General features: G+C 40.0%; 1 protein-coding gene across 1 annotated transcript in view; it reads right to left on the bottom strand.

Annotated features, from left to right (window-relative positions):
• Positions 1-2,962: 2,962 nt before the first annotated feature.
• abca7 (ATP-binding cassette, sub-family A (ABC1), member 7) overlaps positions 2,963-18,885 on the bottom strand; it is a 29,677-nt gene continuing 13,754 nt past the window's right edge. The window contains exons 20-50 of the mRNA XM_070831859.1: positions 18,652-18,783; positions 18,246-18,385; positions 17,997-18,134; positions 17,499-17,740; positions 17,109-17,172; positions 16,720-16,922; positions 15,405-15,534; positions 15,265-15,288; positions 14,735-14,880; positions 14,360-14,484; positions 14,058-14,165; positions 13,410-13,602; positions 13,096-13,190; positions 12,720-12,752; positions 12,456-12,561; positions 12,289-12,363; positions 11,872-12,041; positions 11,317-11,494; positions 10,695-10,810; positions 10,103-10,247; positions 9,694-9,817; positions 9,400-9,529; positions 8,909-9,035; positions 8,631-8,693; positions 7,743-7,849; positions 7,208-7,349; positions 6,928-7,062; positions 6,350-6,453; positions 6,109-6,201; positions 5,480-5,717; positions 2,963-4,998 (exon numbers count right to left, since the gene is read on the bottom strand). Coding sequence (XP_070687960.1) covers positions 4,537-4,998; positions 5,480-5,717; positions 6,109-6,201; positions 6,350-6,453; positions 6,928-7,062; positions 7,208-7,349; positions 7,743-7,849; positions 8,631-8,693; positions 8,909-9,035; positions 9,400-9,529; positions 9,694-9,817; positions 10,103-10,247; positions 10,695-10,810; positions 11,317-11,494; positions 11,872-12,041; positions 12,289-12,363; positions 12,456-12,561; positions 12,720-12,752; positions 13,096-13,190; positions 13,410-13,602; positions 14,058-14,165; positions 14,360-14,484; positions 14,735-14,880; positions 15,265-15,288; positions 15,405-15,534; positions 16,720-16,922; positions 17,109-17,172; positions 17,499-17,740; positions 17,997-18,134; positions 18,246-18,385; positions 18,652-18,783 — 4,288 coding nt within the window. The 3' untranslated portion in view covers positions 2,963-4,536. The remainder of the gene's footprint in view (positions 4,999-5,479; positions 5,718-6,108; positions 6,202-6,349; positions 6,454-6,927; positions 7,063-7,207; positions 7,350-7,742; positions 7,850-8,630; positions 8,694-8,908; positions 9,036-9,399; positions 9,530-9,693; positions 9,818-10,102; positions 10,248-10,694; positions 10,811-11,316; positions 11,495-11,871; positions 12,042-12,288; positions 12,364-12,455; positions 12,562-12,719; positions 12,753-13,095; positions 13,191-13,409; positions 13,603-14,057; positions 14,166-14,359; positions 14,485-14,734; positions 14,881-15,264; positions 15,289-15,404; positions 15,535-16,719; positions 16,923-17,108; positions 17,173-17,498; positions 17,741-17,996; positions 18,135-18,245; positions 18,386-18,651; positions 18,784-18,885) is intronic.

Raw genomic sequence — 18,885 nt, 5'->3', positions numbered from 1 at the left:
GTTTGGATATTTTTATCTTAAAAAGCCTTCCTGAGACATGTTTGGACAATATCAGAGAAGATTCTCTAAGGTGCATTTATCCAAATCTTATAATGTGGAAAGAGAGGAAGACAAGGACAGTGAAACTAGAAAAACATGATCCAGACTCTTGTCCAGTGATCGTGGGTGAAGTAAAGAAATCAACTCCCAGGATGAGAACTGTAAAGTCAAAGGAGAAGATTAAAGCTGCCGCATCAAACAGCAAACGCCTCACTACTACTACTTGTGAGACATCTGGGAATATAATGAGGCTTTGTGTCAACCTAATGCCTGTTCTGGCTGCAGCAAAGGAGCCTGTGGAGGAAGAGGTGGAGAAGGAAGAGGACAAGAGCTGCACAAGTAAAAAGGAACCAGAAACCAGCAGCAAAAGTAACCCATCTGTCACTAAATCAGTGGAGCAAACACCCGATCCAGGTGATTTTTACCTGAGACTGAGTTTAGACACCGACACCAAACAACCACTAAGTCCTGGATTTGTGCTGCCGCCTATAACTCCACCTAAACCAGCAGCAGAGTGTCAGGACCGTCAGAAGACCAAGAGGTCTGAGCAAACCAGGACCATCTGCACAAACTTTACAGTAAAAGGCTGCGGAGGCGACGGGTTAGTTAGAGCAAAAGAACCAGACAGCAGGCCCTGGATAGACAACCCCCTGTTCTCTAAAAGTGTGAGTGAACTACAAACCCAGCTGACCCATAATGTTCAACGCTGATTACATCTGCTCTTTAAAATCCTGAGATGGGAAGAGGGTGCTGAGGAGTATGTAAAAGTAGTTCATTATCACTTAAATGTACATTAAGGAAGGAATTTACACTTATGTCGACCTTGAGGGCTTCCATCATAAGGAACGGGTCTGATTCAGCTTAGATTATTAAAAAAAATTACAAAAATGTAATCAAGTACTATACTTAAGTACAATGTTGAGTATTTCCATTTAAATCTACCAATACTACTTTATATCTCTACTGCAGTGTTTTTCAGAGGGAAATATTGAACCTCTTACTCCACTACATTCATTCAACAGCTATAGTTTCACGTTACTTTACACATTAAGATTTCACAAAAAAACATATATTCATAATAAATATAGAATAAATAAAATCAATGAGCTTATATAATAGAATACATTATTAAAGATTACACCAGAGACTTGGGACTTATATAAGTTATTATAGTTAACTAAAACAAACTAAAATCTAAAACTAGGTGTGTTGGTTAACTGAAATAAAAATAAAAACTAGACTTTAGAAAACTTGTACTTACATGTCCTCATATTAGGATATGTGTATTAAGACTGGGACGTCTGCAGGACAGTGAGTCTGCTGCCTTCACAAAGTGTAGTGTTTATATTGTAAAATCAATTCTGAACTTCTTAAATCTGCCCCCTGACAAATATCAGTTATAATATAATATAAAAAAAACAAAACTAACACTGAAACTAATAAAAATTAAACAAATACTCAACATTTTTAAACAATAAAAATTAAACAGAGAGAAACAAACCCACTCTGGAAACTAACTGAAACTAAACTGAACTGAAAACAAAAATTAAAAACAAAACAAATTAAAAACAATAAATAAATAAAAACTAAATACTAATATTTTCAGGTTGTTAGCAGCTCCACCTCAGATTTATCCTGTGATTCCTCAGAGGGGCCCGACCCATCTAAACTACTGCACTGTAAAGAAGTTTAAACCGGCTACAGCTGCAGGTCTGACTGACTCTCCTCCCTTGTTCTCTGCGCAGAGATCCGCTGAGTTTCGTCTTCCTGACATCTCCCTGTCCAGCCTGGACGCCCTGCTGCAGACAGTCACACAGAAACTGAGGAGGAAGAGGAGAGGTTTGGATGAAGCACCATGGAGACGTGTCCAGTCAGATCATCTCCTCACGGCTGTTAGTGAACAATGTTTGAGAGAGAAGAGGGTCGGGCAGCAGATCGACTGCTGCACAGATTACAGAAACACGGCCGACATGACTGTTTGGTGGGTTTGGGTACAATTTAAATTAGAACGTTTAATTAAATGATTTATTGTACCAAATCATAGGGTTTGCATTAATATTACAACATTATCCATACTGAGGAACACACTGAAAAATCTGTCAGGAGATTCTTTGAACATTTGATTATCTATTAGCTAAATTTGATTCATAAATTACTCTAGCTGTATTTGAACTGATGCAAATGTTTCCTTGGGCTGTTGGATTATAACATTATGAGACACATGCAGGCCTGAAAATTACATGCAACTGGGGCATGTCTTCCAAATTATCCAAGGCAACAGGAATCAAATCCCCACATGCATGCCATTTAAATCCAGGGCAGGAATGGCGGACCCCTCCACTAACAAGTCTGTTATCATATACACATATATCTTAAGGAATACTATTATATTTTTAAGACTTCTTCAGAGCAACTGACACTAATTTTGTTTAATGACAGTTTAAATACCGTTTCTACCCATGTAAAACAAAGAAACAAACCACTGAAATTAAAATATTAGAATTTGAAATACTGGTGACTAAAGTCTAAAAACATTGATCATTATCGAATCCTTACTGATCAAGTCGAAGTGTACACATTAGTAGATAAAAATGTGATCACTAAACAAGCTATTTAAGTAGACTTACTATAAAGATTTCAGTCCCTCCAGTAAATTTAGCTTGTGTCTTTTTTCTTTTAACAGCGAAACAGTAAAAGAAACACCAGTGTGTGGACGGCGTGTGAACAGACAGAGGAACCTCCCTCCGCTTTTTTCTGCACCAACACCAACGCTCACCCTCACTATGACAAAGAAAGACCTCCTCACGTCCCGCGCGCTGCAGTGAAAAACAACAAATCAAAAACAACAAACTGGACTCGTAACATACAGAGATTTTAGAAATTATACAGTAAACCATATAGTTTTATTTTCCTTCAAGACAAAACACTCATAACAGACATATACCTGTTTGTTTTTTTAATCTATGCTAGCATGTTTTCAGTAAATATTGTACATCTTTTAGTAGATGCACAGATAAATTAATGTTCAAGTAGAACTTTTCAAGCATAATAAAAGTACATTCAGTGGTACAGTCTTTCATTCCAAAATGAGACATCCACCATGTTAAGCCAGCTTAATGTTTAGGTTTAACATCATTTCAGCTCTCTGAATATATTTAACCTCTTTAAACATTATGTTTTAATGTAACAGTTTGTATTTTGGAATGAAACCCATCTGATACATTATGTTTGTCTCATGCCTATAGTTACTATTGTAACAATCTTTTGAATATATAACACCGCATTACAGTAGAGTGACAACTCGCTTTGGACATTTTGTCAGCTGTGTCATTTGTTTGATAGAAAAAAGAATACAGAGTTTATTAAAAAAAACAACAACAGTTGACCAAAGGCAATGTTGTTCTATTTACCGTTTACAACTCAAACTGGATGCTGCTATTAATTCTTTGCCTGATCTTGGCTGTAATATTATGCTTTTTCTTGAGTTTGGAGTGTCTGGTGTTATGTAGAGGAATTTGTAATGACACTGCCGCTCAAACAGTTCAGAGTCACACCTGTGTGTCTGGCTTTTTCAACAGTTTCATATTTTGACAATTATTTAGTAATTATTAAATGAGGCTTCTAGACCTTTCAGGAGCTGTGCAGAAAGCCTGGATGCCAGATTCCTCTATGAGAACAAAACATGATTTAATTATCAAACAACCAAACTGACAATAAATACCAGGCAGAAGTAAATATTTTCTTTCTGTGTCCTATGTAATACCCTCCATTTTGACAGTGACAAAGTTACCCTACGTTACCCTATATCACACAAAATAAAAAAGAAAACACATAAGATAAAATAACCTTGATTTACAAAACACTTGTAAAGTTGATGATTTAACATTTAAGAGGTATTTAAGAATGAACTTTCAGTAAGAATTCTCAATGCATGAGATATATTGTATAATCAAATGCTTCCTGATATATAAAATCATCATAATAATTACACGTAACACGTAGTTCAGCAACTGTTGGAGTGTTTGCAGCATTTTCTTTTTTAAAGTGCTCTCTGCAAAATGAAGATGAACTTATCAGTAGTCTAATGATTGAGCCCTGAGGAACGCCACCCCATGTTTTTACAATGAGCTTTGCATAATATTCTGTCAGGAAAAAATAAACTGAAGAAGAAAGAGAAGACACAGTGTACGATTTATGAACCCAAATAGAGGGTATAAAGCTACACATCTGTTAACAAGGAGAAAAAGGCACCAAAGCCATATTAGGAAGTGATAAGTTTTGGTTCTTTCTTCAGATAAATTTACCTTTGATGACTCAGTTTTGTCAAGAGTAATACTTTTTCAATGTCCACCTCTTACTCCAATGAGCTGTAATTGCCCAGGTTACATTTAGCAACATTGAACAACATTCAAATGAACACACAGCGAGTAATAAAATGCTTTGACTGTGGTTGGTCCTTCGAACCTACATCCTCTGCTTGCATTGGACCAGTCCACTTCACAGTGTGCTGTCCTGTGTGTTGCTGTCGACTATAAAGAGTGAAGAAGGATCTTTATTGGAGCTCTCTGTACTGATTTTGGACCCACTGGATTTACTGGATTCTCCCTGAACTCCAGTGTTACTGCTGTATGATCCACTGCTGCCCCTCTGGCTTGGCTGAGGTATTTTGGTCATCGCTGTGCTGCTACTTTTTCCATTAGCTTTGCCTTCTTTAGTTTTGACCTTGCTGGCTTTTGCCTTTTTTGATTTACCCTCTTTTGGTTTGGGGTCAGATGATTTCTCATGCTGCTGTGGAGTTGTGTTTGGCTGAGGAGCTGTGATTGTCGGCTGTGGTGGGATGATGGGAGGGTTAATCCTTGTGGTCACTGTGGTCAAGTTGGTCTGTACTGTTCTGTTGCCAATGACCACATCTGTGAGGAGGTCGTCATCAGTCTGCTCCTTGGCAAAGTTGACAAACACCTACAAATATAGATCAGCTTTAGTGTCAGATTAATTCGTTTTTGAATTCATTTATATATTTATATATATTATTAATTTATATAACCAGGTCAGCCATCAAGCTAAAGACAGTCAGCAATCCATCATGTTCTTGTTGTTAACATTAGCATTGAGTGAACAAACTAAAAACATAGTGACCATAGATGACAATTTATCAGCAAGTTCAAGAGTTGAAACTGCTTTCTTACCTATTCTTTCATTAAAGAGAGAGAAATAAATAAACTGCTGCCTCAATTATTAAAATGTGAATAGGTGATTTATTTAGCACCTTAAATGTCTCTTTCAACTTCATTAGCATCTGTTGAGAGCCTGACACTGCCTTAAAAAGGACATTTGGGATGCAGAATTCAGATCTATCTACAGAGGATCCAGGATCAGGACCATCACACCAGACTTTTTCACAGAAATATTAGAGGTTTGAATGTTGCATTATCGTTCTCACCTGGTCCAGGGTCGTCTGTGAAACAGAGAAGTCGGCGATGCCCAGCTCCTCATAGTTGTTAGCCAGCACATCAAATACACGAGCCAGGCAACAGGCGTGTGAGGGCAGCTGGTACTGCAGCACGTTCTGGTGGCGCTCCTTCAACTCGACGCTGGGAAAAGAGTTCTTGATGAAGGCGCTGACGGAGCATGAGTCAGCGTCCATCAGACGGAGGATGATGGTGTAGCCGTCACCAAACCTGGAAGATGAAGGACAAAAAGAACCAAGATTTTATATGTGCTGTTAGATCATTAAGGTTTATTGGAATTTACTGGGACATAACACAGAAAAAGTAAATCTTATGAGGGTCAACAAGATCATAGCCAAAGGATCTCCTGCACATATATACAGTACATCTACAGATTATATACACAACAGATTATACCAACAATCATATGTAATACCCGTCAATTCATCAAATCAGTAAGTAAATTGGTTTAAACATCTCTAAATAGCCCAGCGTTAATTAAGTAATTGATACAACTGAGGCATTTGGCCTGAATCTACAACATTAATTCGTTGACTGATAAAGAGCGTTTGAAGTTTAGACAGAACATCTAAAACCAGCTAAGATAGCACAGCGAGCTTACCTGTTCTTCAGGTGTTGTACAGATCCGAGACATTGAAATCTGCCGTTGACCATGATGGCCATTCTGGTGCAGAGAGCCTCACATTCTTCCATACTGACAATACAGACACAAAGTAAAACCATTAACATACACACTACCAGGAAACTCACAGCTGACAGGACGGTGTGGATCATCCTACTAGTGTGTCTTTTCCATTACAGCCATGAATATACAGAGTAATTTAGTGTAAATCTTCTTCTACCTGTGGGAGGTGAGAACTACAGCACGTCCCTCTTTGGTGACGCTGAGGATGCAGTTCCACAGAAACCGTTTGGCTTTTGGGTCCATGCCAGTGGTTGGCTCATCCTGACAAGAATTAAAGAAGCAGCAAGGGAACAAAGACACATTTTTAGCAATATTACTGAACACACTTCAAGCAAGAATGAAAACAAATGGTACTGCAGTACCTACCTATCTCTAACTACCTATCTTGGAAAAACAACTTTAAAAGGAGTCTATACAGTATGCACATTTACAGAAAGGGTGATGCTGCCAAGTTTTATATGCAGTATCTTTGTTGTGCATGTTTTTGATGTTCTGTGTGATATGTTTGTATATGTTTTTAATGATTAAAATGTTGTTTATTCAACTATAAATTCAAACTCAGTGGTATTTTCTCAGGTTTATCCAACTCTTACAGAATTATCAGGTCATATTAATATTGATATGTTTCAGCTTTTTCTACAGTGAAGGGAAATGTTGTATTAGGTCGTATTATTGAATTGATCTTTATCCTTGCAGCTGCTCTCCAGCTGTTTGGTGAATCAGTTCAGTTCTCACCAGGAATATGACAGGCGCTGCCCCGATGAGGGAGATGGCAGTGGAGAGTTTCCTCTTGTTGCCTCCACTGTAGCCTCCAGCCTCTCGCTCAGCGTACTGGATTAGTCCCAGTTTCTTCACTCCCCACTGCGCCACCTATAGGACAGCACAGGAGGCACATTACTATACTATATAATCCCTCACATCCATTTTATCACTTTACAAAGTCTTACAAATTCAGACATTACATGACAATCAATGTCTTACTTTCATTTTCATGTGAACTGCTCCTTTACGTTACCTTGGCGACAGAGTCCTCTGGCACTCCCCGCAGGCGGGCGTACAGCTCCAGATGTTCCCGACCCGTTAGCAGGTCGCTGATGGCGTCAAACTGCGGACAGTAACCCATCAGCTGGTGGACTCGCTCCATCTCTGTCAGTACGCTGAGAACCACAGGAGCACAGTTTGACACTACGATCAATACTTCTGCTATTAGTAGTACTACTGCACTAACTGCTACAATTACTACTGATACTACTGATAGTATGACTGCTGCTTTAGTTATTGTACTTGTACTACTACTATTGCTAACCCTCCTTCCACTGCTGATGATACTATGTGTCTGGATAGTACTGCTACTTTAGTACTAATACAACTATGCAAATGGTAAACCTGCAATGGTGACCTGTTACTAGTAGTAGTTCAACAACTACCACCACTACTACCACTATTACTGATACTATAAATTCTAAATTCTAAATCTTTAAGGTGGTCATAAAGAAGGAAATGCTTTTGATGAAGAAGATGAACACATGTGCAGTGAAGAAGGTTAGTACCTGTGGTGATTAAGGAAAGCCTCTCCGTAGGTGATGTTGGTGTCTCCGGTCAGCATGCGAAAGGTTGAGGTCTTCCCTGCTCCGTTCACCCCCAGCAGGCCAAAACACTGGACGACAGGCGCAGTACACAGCAACATTACATTATAAATACATCTATACATGCAGCAGCTGGAACCATTCCCTTTAGACTATGTCATGTTATTAAGTCAAAATGTAGCTGATACATAATACACGTTTCACTCTGTAGTAGTGGCACCAGGAACTCTTGTAGCAGCAGCAGTAATAGTTGTAGCTGCACAAGTTGCCTAGCAGTAGCAATATTAGTTTTAGCAGCAGTATTTTTAGAATCAGCGGCACCAGTTGTGGTACAGTGTTAACAACTATTACAGTCATAGCAGCAGCAGGAGCACCAACAGCTGTGTAGCAGTACAAACGGGAGTAGTTTCAGCAGTAGAGGTGATAAAATAATTGCTGGATATTTGTCTGTTTTCTGTTCATTGAACTGACAGAGCTGCAATGATTAATTAATTAATAGGCTCAGCTGCGGATTATCAAATTGATCGGCAACTATTTTGATAATCAATTAACCGGTTTGAGTAATAAAAAAAAAATAGAAAGTCAAAAAAAAATTCTCTAATTCCAGTTTCCTAAATGTGAATATTTTCTAGTTTCTTTACTCCTCAATGACAGTAAACTGATTATCTTTGGGTTGTAGACAAAACAAGCCATTTGAGAACGTCATCTTGGGCTTTGGAAAGCACTATTTTATAGACCAGACTAATGGATGATCTGTCGATTATTTTCTCAATATAATGAAAATAATTGTCAGTAGCAGCCCTGCTGTACTATGATGTAATGAGTGCTGCTTTTGGTCTGTATAACTCTCACCTCCCCACGGGGAATCCCGAGGCAGAGACGATCCACTGCCGGCTTCCTGCCTGCTTTATAAACCTGCAAATCAAAAAGTAAAAAATTCAAAAGTTAAACCATCAACTAAGAATTCACAATGATGCATAAAATAATAGCATAAATCACAGCAAGAAGTCTGTCAGTGTAGCACAAGTAGGAGAGGTTTATCAAAGACTGTCCTTAACACTGTGACTGAACATGCTGTTGGTCAATAACAGTTCCAGTTTTCACTTTTTATGCTTGCATGCTGGTTTTACCTTGCTCAGGTTGATCATGGTGAGGATGTCCGATTGGGCTTTGCCACTTATGACCCTCTCTCTCTCCCTGGCGACGTCCTCATCCTCCGGCCCAAGAGGAGGCATCTCAGGCTCCACCCACCACGGCCTGAACCGAGAGACACAAGATGACCCTCAGTTATCTAGTTTCTAAATAAAATATTTGCATCCTACTGACTACAATACCTGTAAAATTATTCCATGATTAATGTCAGACTTTTTATCAATTTATCTGACACCCATGCACAGCAACTTACAGTAACTGTTGCAGCCTTTTAAGCTCAAGCACAGCCATTCAAGGGAGGAAGGAGAAACCGTCAAAGGCTACAACTACTGTGCCTAGACACACAGTATCGCTTGGTGTAATTATGTTCAAATACTGATCATAATCATCATCTGATGAATAGTAGAGAAGTGCTGGGATGAATAATAGGAAAAATGGACATCCATTGCGAGAGTTGTTTTAAACACACCTGAAGCGAACAAAGAACTTGTACTGCAGTAGTACGGTGAAGATGAAGAAGATAAATCCTTGAGCTGCCATCGCAAACAGGTTCTTCCCTACAAAGTCCCACTGAAGAGGGTCCAGTGTTTGCTTTGTGCCTGGAGGAGGAAGCACCACATACAAAAACACTCTTTACATGCATATATCTTTGCATATCTCTAGTCCTGTGTGTTTGCTGCAGTCTAACATGCAGTTCAAGTATCTAAGAATGCAGACAATCAGAAATCTCCCCCGTCTATTTAGAGACAAATATATAGGTTACCCAGTCTCTGGAAGGCATCTGCCATGGCCTGGTTTTTGGCCATGTCAATGAGTCCTCGTCCCAGGCAGAAATGTGGAAAGATGAGAAACACCTTCTTCAGGATCCTGTTCACCTCGTTCAGATGCTGGAAAGAAAAACATCACCCAGAAATCACAGACTAGTTGATGGCGTAAGACATAAAATAATTATTCATTATTATCCTTCACTTCTGACTTTCTTACCTCACTTACATCATAAATGTATAAAATTCCCGAACCTTTCATATTAAGAGGTTGATGTGTATAAATCTATAGCTGCTGTACAGTTTGTACATGTTTATGCATATCTGGGACTTTTATCCTAGTCTTTTTTCTAATTGTTATTATATAGTCAACAAATAAAGTCCAGTGCAGACTGGTGCTGTTCGTACCTCGTCAACAAACAGCTCCAGGACAAAGGTGGCGATGCTGCCGTTGATTCCGATGAAGAGGTTGATGGAGGTCAGAACTACATAGGCTGTGCTGGGGACGGTGAACACAAAGGATGCTGGGTACATCAGAGGGGTGATGGACCACCTATAAAGGATGAAGGAGGTTATTCAGTTAGTGAAGATAGACACATTATTTTTATTACAGACCATGATCTAACTGAGCCAACAGAGACTTTGACATAAGAAAATGAGACATCAATAAATAACAGTAAATAGAAGTAATATAAAGGATATTTTAACTTTTATTCTTGGCTTAGGGGTTTATTGATTTCTATTACAGAAAGCATCCTGTGTACATTAAGGTAAACTTAATTTGGTTCTTTGGTTGGACAAAAAATTTGAGTCAAACTCGTGACGTCTTAAGTACACAGATTTTCCCCTGGCTGTGAAGTTCAGAAATTTGCTGGTAAAAATTGAATGAATGACACAATTGTATTAAACACTGAGACATGCAGATCAAATGAAACTCTTTATGCTTGAGCAGGAAGTGTAACAGCATGGACAGAAGACGGTGGAGTCTGCCTGAACATACCCATAGAGCAGCAGCAGCAGGATGAGAGCGGGCAGGTTGGTCTCTGAGACATACGACTGCTGCTGGAAACTGATGAAGATCATCACCACCATGGTGGCCGGGACGGTGTAGTTCAACTGACAACATGACAACACAAAATCTTAGAAAATTATAATTATTGCAAATCATTTAATGCAGATTATTTACCAGAGGTGAGAATGTAATATAGGTAATGTAATGGAAATGCAGTTACTGTATATAAGAAGTGGACGTAGCCACTGGGCTGCCACCTGTTGCTTTGTGGGCCGCCGTTTTGAAGCCTTGAATATGGCTTTGTGGGCGTCGCCATCTTGGTTTTTTGGAGCCAGAAGTTACATTCATTCCACGTAAAGTGCCTCTGATCGGTTAGTCACAAGGCAGTCTTCTTCTAAAGCATACCCTGCATCATATCTATTTTACTCTAAATGGGTCAAAAATTCACTAAATTAAGTCATTAGGAAAGTGTTTACTGAGGCAATAAATCTAGTGAGACGTAAGGTAACTTTCTCATAGACTTCCATTTATGTAGACTTCTTTTTTTAAGCGGCACACTATAACGTGTGTAGTACTTGTGGCTGGCAAAGTAAGGTAAATCAGCACTGACCATGTCCCAGGTGAAGTTGGCCAGCCAGTAAAGGATCGGTTTGACGCCACTGACAAACTGAAGGTGTTTGGCTTTGCTGACTCGCTCCTCGATGAGAAAAAGGACGAAGCTGGCCGGCACAAAGGACATAGAAAAGATCACGCAGATTGAAACCAAAACATCCACTGATGTGGTCATCCTGAAAGAGGAAGCACGGAAAAACACTAGTCAGGTAGAGAAAAACACATTAATATACACAAAACATGCATCGAGGACCTGCGTATTTTACAACTCACACATCCTCCTTTTTTACTTCTGATATTGATTAATAAACTCTGTTTGAGTTGCTCAAGGTGGTGACAAAAAATATCTTAAATTCTTTATTTGTTTGCTTTCCACCCATGCTGGTATCAAAGTTTACTTTTGATTACAGCCTTTGACCGTCAAAATCGAAGCAGATGGATGGATAGCTACCTGAGGTGTAAACTGTAAAGTGTCCTGACTAAACTGAATTTACCTCAAATGGGAGTAATATATACCAACATAATCCTAAAAACTCCACAGCAGTGAACTAACATTGCCATTTCTGTGAGTTGTTCCTTGGTGAGGTTGAGCGGGTGGTTGTAGGCAGTGATGCCATATTTTCTCCTCTCTGGACCTGGTGGCAGACTCGCCCTCAGCAGGCCGTTGTTCATCACGTTGACAAATGACACCATAGAATGCCATCCTTTGTTATTGTACCACACCTGAAGATAGCAAAGAAGGAAACATTTTTCAGTATTAAACTTGCTTGCGTTTACTGGACAATGTCTGGATACACAGTCCAGTCATTTTCATTTAGTTTTTGTCAGAAAGAAGATACAGCAAACAGCTTTATGCAGCCACATACACAAAACACATCTCTTGTCTTAAATGGGTAAACCAGTTTACCCAGTGTGACTTTTTCTTTAGAGATAATTTGAAGAGAGCAGACAGATAAAAAAACACATTTACCTTGACGTTGTTTTGACTGTTCAGTCCTTCAAGAAAATCAGGCAGTTTGCTTAGCAGATGATCCAGCGAACTGTTCTGAAATGAATCAAAAAACATAAAAAAACATAAAAAACCATTCAGGAAAAACAGCAGTTTCAGGAACTCATGCCTGAAACCTAATTTTTCACCTGTGGAACTCGATAACGAGCCCTGATTGCCGTCACCGAGTCTTGGACATGGTGGACCTGAGATAAACTCTGGGTGGCACTGCCTCCGAGGGAGAAGCCTCCGTATCTGGAACACAGAAATTAAAGTTTTGATAACTTTTGGACATCTACAACGTATGAGAGTTCGTTTCTTGCCAGTCCTTAAGAGGAGTAAAGCTTTAACAAGTCCACAAGCTTTAAATTGCTGATAAATTGCTTCCCAAATGATTAATACCAGCAGCTTACCTGAACTCATTCACCCACTTCTTGGTTTTTAGGCTGTTAATGACACAGAAGAGTGAATGTGTGAGGAAAATCTTTTTAAAAGAAACTCAAACTGAGAAATACAGGTCTTAAAACTACATATAAAACATCAATGTTTTTAGTACAGCTGTCTGTCTTTGGATATTGAAAATACATTGGCATTCACTCAAAAATTATTTTCATTAAATAAAAAATTTAACTAAACCACTTTTTTAAAAACATTAACGTATTTGCAGTCTTATATCTCATACACAACACAGGAAGGGAAAGCAATGATAATATATATAAGACTGCTGCTGTAATACAAACTGAAAACCAATAAATGAAGCATGTTATTGTATTATTTTCAATGAAGTACCTTTTCTTGAGGATCTGAGAGTAGGTTTTCACCAGGTAATCAGAGATGTTATAACTTGTCAGATTTTGCAGGATGTCTCCAGTCAGCCTCTTAAGCTAAAGATAAGACAAACATCTCAAAAGCCAGATATAGACATATGCTATTACACTTCTTCACCAAGCAGACACTTAATGAAAATGTTAGAAAGCTCCAGAAAACATTAGCTGTGATTTAGCTTCACATTCTTTTCATTTTGTAAATGCTTTTACTTGGCTCCATTTTAAATGAGCAGAGATCAAAGTTGTTTCATTTTAACATGTGAAAATACACTGTACCTGTGGAGGCGGCAGTCCACCGGCACCAGGAGGGCAGTCGGGGAGCATTCTGCGGACGTCCTCTGTGCTACACTGACAGTCGGGTGAGGGGAAGTCTCGGCTCCAGTTGCCTCTGTTGAACATTTGCCAGGTGGAGTAGGAGACCTGCGGCCGCATGAACAGGCTACCTCGCTCGACTTCGCACTGAGGACTCCTGCAGGGAGAACAAAGGATGAGCATAGAGTGAAGGTTTAAGCACTGTAATGTTGTCTGAATGCCTGGTGTTAAAAATAAAGTGCATTCAACTGCTAAAAACATTACAAAAGGTATCCAGATTGTGTATACTGTATTGTGTTTAAAGGGATAAAGCTTACTACTGCTGTTGCAATTCTCATTTTTACTTTTACTCTAAACACTAAGCCATCTGTTGGGAAAGCATAATAATGTTTTAAGAGTGCTGTTTTAATCACTAAATGGTTCTATCTCCCACTTGTAATAAACTGATATGATTTGTTTTTCATCCATCGTAAGATTTTTAGTGTTTTCCTCTGCACTACGTTTGTTTGTGTGTCTCGCTTTCTTCGAGATGTTTCTTCGGATGTTCCAGTCAGCTCCTGTTCCTTCTGATGCTGCTGAGACCACTGATTGCATTCACAGGGGTTGGCTTACGTGCTGTTGTCTTCTTCCTCTTTCTCCATGCACCTGGTACCAAAACCCGGCTGGTCCAGCAAAGCTTCCAACAGTTCCTCCATCGCTGGGTTCCCAGGTGCGTCGTTGCTGTAAACATTAAATCAGAAGTGAGGAGGCTCATCAAAATAACAATAACAAGGCCCGTTACAAACCTTCAATTTGTAGCTGGTTATCTGTGAAAGAGTGACGGGCAGACTGAACTAATTCATGACAGAAGAAATGGAGTAAAAATCTTTTCTGTGCTGACTGAGTTAACTGTGAGGATTTGGGTGCAGGCGTACCTGAAGAAGGTGTACTGTTCTCCGTACATCCAGGGCTGTAGCTGCAGGGCAGGATACTTCCCAAATGGAGGCACAACGAGGCTGAAGAGCAGAGCGACCAGCACAAACACAGCAGGCAGGACAATCTGAAACACACATCAACTTCAGCTGAGTAACTTCTCAAGACCAGCTAACACAGAGGATGTCTCATTCTAAATGACAATCACCATGATAGCACCATAAAGTAAGTGGTCAACAAAGCCTCTTACATCTGATCAGCCAACTAACTGTCGAAGAAGGTACAGTGCTTGTTTTCATTACGGAAACCATAAACTATGACAATGGAGGGCCTTTGAATCTAGCTCTGCGACAGCTGCTGCTGATGTTTGTCATCACCTGAGCGAAGAAGCCCCTCCGGCTCCTTCGAGCATAAAGCCAGCGTTTGATGAAAATAGCCCTCAGCTGCTGCCAGGTCAGCCACCAGCCGGTCAGGGGGATCCCACCTTGGCCATGTCCACTCAGCAGGTCTGTCTCCTGAGGTTCTGCACACAGCGTAAGAGCTTACACCTACATATCAGGCTAATGAAGACATACAGGTGTGTGGGGCTCCATCTGGAAACTAAAACTTAAAGATCTTCACCTGTCTGGTTTTAGTGGAGAATTTATGTCACATTATGGCCATAATGCTTTGAGTTTGAGTTTAATAACAAGTCCAGGGTGCATGTAAAACTCTTTTTTAAGACATTGAAAACACACAAATTCATCATGTGGTGTGTGTGTGTTAGCTTTCATGAACTCATAATCAGTTAAATCCCTCTGATTTGTCAGCTCTTATCATTTAAAAGTAAACTGTGAAGAAGGAAAAATAAAAAACCTTTCTTTTTCTATCTAATGATGATTTTCAGTGAGGGGTGATCTGATGGTACCTTGCTTACGAAGCCTTTTCCCTCCTGGCAGCATTATGGAAACAAGCAGTCACAGTTGGAGACGAAACAGCAGACTGACTGTACAGGGAAACACTATGTGGTATGTACACCGGTCTATGGGTCTGAATCTTTCTGCATACCCGTCTCTGGTTCTTCAGCATGTTGTTGCTCTGTCCTTTGTCCAGCTGATGGCTGCTGCCTATGTGGAGATTCAGCCTGCAGCTCAGGTTCAACATCCACGCCGGTTTCCTCTGCCACTCGCAAAAAGATCTAGAAATAAAGAGAATGGTAAAACCCTCTTCACTTCCTGTATGTGGAGAATATTAGTTGTGACAACAAGGTAAATTTACATGGTCTCAATGTGCACCTGATACTCTGTTGCAGCTCAAGATGAATGATTTTTTTTTTTTATTGAAAACTCTCATTTAATGCAGTTTCAAGTTCAAATATGGATTTTCATCTTCACATTATTCTTGCTAGGTTTGGAAACAGAGGATTTTTATTTTCAGATGATGGTGTGGACAGCAGGTGGCAGTAAAAAAAACAATCCTGTAGTTTTACATAGAGGTCAGAGGATCAAGAGTGTGAGTGGCTTATTCACACAGTAACCTTATCAGGCTCCATACTGTAAGTCTGCTATCAGAGCTAATCTGATGCTAACATTAAACCCATTAAGAACATGGCTGCTCCACAAATATCCAGCCCTCCTGATAAGACCTGGTTGAGCTCCTGATTACACTGGTGGGATGACTAATGCCTCACTAATGTGAGATGGTGATGTACACACACTCAACCCACATAAAGCCAGGTAAGATTAGTAGGAAAGTGTTTCAGGGCCATGCAGGCTACATCGTTTTCTGCTGTAATGTGATGTAATGTAATGTGTTTAATGTAATGATTAAAGGATAACTCTATTTTTTAGATATTTTGGTTAGTTTTAAATGGCGAAAACTTTCTGTTGAGGCAACTATGCCGTCAAAGTATGTCCACTAAAGGTGCTTGTATTTGCCACTGACAGGCTAAGATTATCATTTGAAATGTATGACATTATTACAGAAAGGATTCCTACAGAGACAAGAAGATTTGTTTTGTTTAATCAGAAAGAGTCATTATATCACTTGGTTCAGAGCCACCAGACTCCAATGTCACCTACAACTCCAGCGTTCTTTAACTTAAAGAACGCTGGAGTTGTTGGTCTATCGCTGTCTCGACTGATGAGTTGATTTGTGTTATTATGCGAGTGGAGTTTTAAGGAGTTAATTTGGATCCAGACCAATGTGTTTCAACATCAGTGGTCACAGCAACTTGAATTGAAGTATATTGCGCAAGATAAATTTGTCAATGGAGTCTGGTGGCTTTGAACCAGGCGCTGCAATGGTAAGGGCCTCACAGTTTCTGGCGAGTGGATAGAGTAACTTTTTTGCTTGTCTTTCAAAAACACTGTAAATGTTTCACCTCCTCCAGCGCGCTGTCTGACAGGCCGTAGCTGCTGATGCCCAGCTCAGGCAGCCTTTGATCAAGTTCGGACAGGAAGACACCCAGGCTGCTGTCCTTGGCAGCCGTCTGTGGGAGGTTGAGCACCGCCTCACGTCCTGACTCCTCCACCAGCCTTGCACCTGGGATGTGCTGCTGTGCCAGGGAAAGCAATGCCGCCAGGTCTGCCATGAAAGTGATGATAAGACAGACATCATGTGGTGAGTAAGACTATAAACTATCATTCTTTGTTATTTATTCAACAACACTAAAGTGGTGGTAATAGAAAATCCAAATACAGCAAAATACACTTTACTAACAATGAACCACCACAGCTTACTGCTGAGACCACACAGCAGTTAAACACTCACATGAGCTGCTCTCATCGCTTCCCAGCCCGGTGTCGTCGCTAATGGATGACTCACTGTCAGGTGACTACAGGGACAAATTATTAATGTAACATGAAGCACAAATTAAGCCAAAATGTCTGTTCAACAAGATGGATGCAATTTCAAGCTTATTTCATGTTTGTTTTGTGCATTTTTATATCTGGTTGTTTTACTTTTAAAAGCTCCTAAAAGCTCTATACACAGCTCTATACACTCTAACACTCAACAATTGTTCTTCCATCATAATTTCTCCTTTTAACATTCGGTGGGTGCAGTTAATGCCATGAATGTGAAGCAAATCAATGCTGAACAATAACAAGCATGCACATGTGACTTTTACTGGATAATCTAAGTTCAGAAAAAAAAACAGACCTTGATAGGAGGTAGCCTGTTGGTGCTGATGCTGGTGCTGGTGCAGATACTGGTACTGCTGGGAGTGCTGGTGTCCAGTCCCTCCCTCTTCACCACAGTGAGGTAGTAGCCAGATCCAAGGCAGGATTTCAGGAAGAGCGGAGAGCCACAGCAGCACAGCTTCCCCTGGGAGATGATGGCGATCCGGTCACCTAGCAGCTCCGCCTCGTCCATGTAGTGCGTAGACAGGATGATGGTCCGGTCTGACGGAAAGAAACAGCACAGACACATAATGACTATTTCGTTTACTTATAATGTGTATATTTCCAGGTTTCAGTGATCAGGTTACTACCAATTACTAGATAACAGGTTCAGTAACATATCAAGGAAGCAATATACTTTCCTCAGTAGTATGTCATATGAGTTGTGGAATAACATTTTAAAATGTTATTTCCTCTCACCCCCCTACTCAGAAAAAACAACAAGATGCACAGCTGTACAGTCTTCCTTGTTCTGCACCTTTCCGGTATTTGAGCAGTAAATCCCAGATTCCTCTGCGGGAGTAAGGATCAACTCCGGCTGTAGGTTCATCCAGTACTACCACCTTAGAGCCTCCAACAAACGCTATCGCCACAGACAGCTTCCTCTGCATGCCACCTGACAGAGAGAGAGACAGAGGGGTAATTTTAGAGCAGAAAAATCTTTCTGTTCATTAGTGTTTTCTTCAGACTGATGAGAATATGTTTCTATGCAGAAGTTAAAGTTTACCAGAGAGGTTTTTGGTTTGCTCATGTCGTTTGTGCAGCAGGCCGACGTCGTCCAGCAGAGTGTCCAATTCAGCTTTTACCTCTTCTTCAGACAAACCCTTTAGACACCCATAAAACCAAACATGCTCCTCCACTGTTAGTCTGAGGGAGAAAGACAGATGGACCCAGAGAGAAAACATGAAAATCTGTTTAAAACAAATATTCTCTAGAGAAAGCCAAGCCTACCAGATAATCTAGTGTTTTTCAGACCTATCATTAATTTCATAGTAATGTGACTAATTCATGAACTGGTAAATCATTAATAATCAAAATCAACAAAAAATACTCTCAACAGAAGCTTGAGGTATTGAATCTATAAGCATAATTTCTGAAATCCATCAAACCTAGCCAGTATTGGAAAGACTTACATGTCAAACAAGACATTGTGCTGTGGACAAACTCCCAGTGTCCTCCGGATGATGTCCATGTCATGGCGGATGTCCATGCCATTGATGTACACAGTGCCCGAGGTGGGTGGGAAGAGGCCAGTCAGGACAGATCTGACAAACATCAGACATTAAATCAGATCCTAGTCTCATTTACCTTTAACCAATACGTGTGCTGATGCTACCTACAGGTAAGTAACTGCATCATCTCACTGT

This window comes from Pempheris klunzingeri, chromosome 6 (genome assembly GCF_042242105.1).
Source record: "Pempheris klunzingeri isolate RE-2024b chromosome 6, fPemKlu1.hap1, whole genome shotgun sequence".
NCBI lineage: Eukaryota > Metazoa > Chordata > Actinopteri > Acropomatiformes > Pempheridae > Pempheris > Pempheris klunzingeri.
The sequence above is the reverse complement of the archived record's forward strand: the minus strand, read 5'-3'. Positions and strand labels throughout refer to the sequence as shown.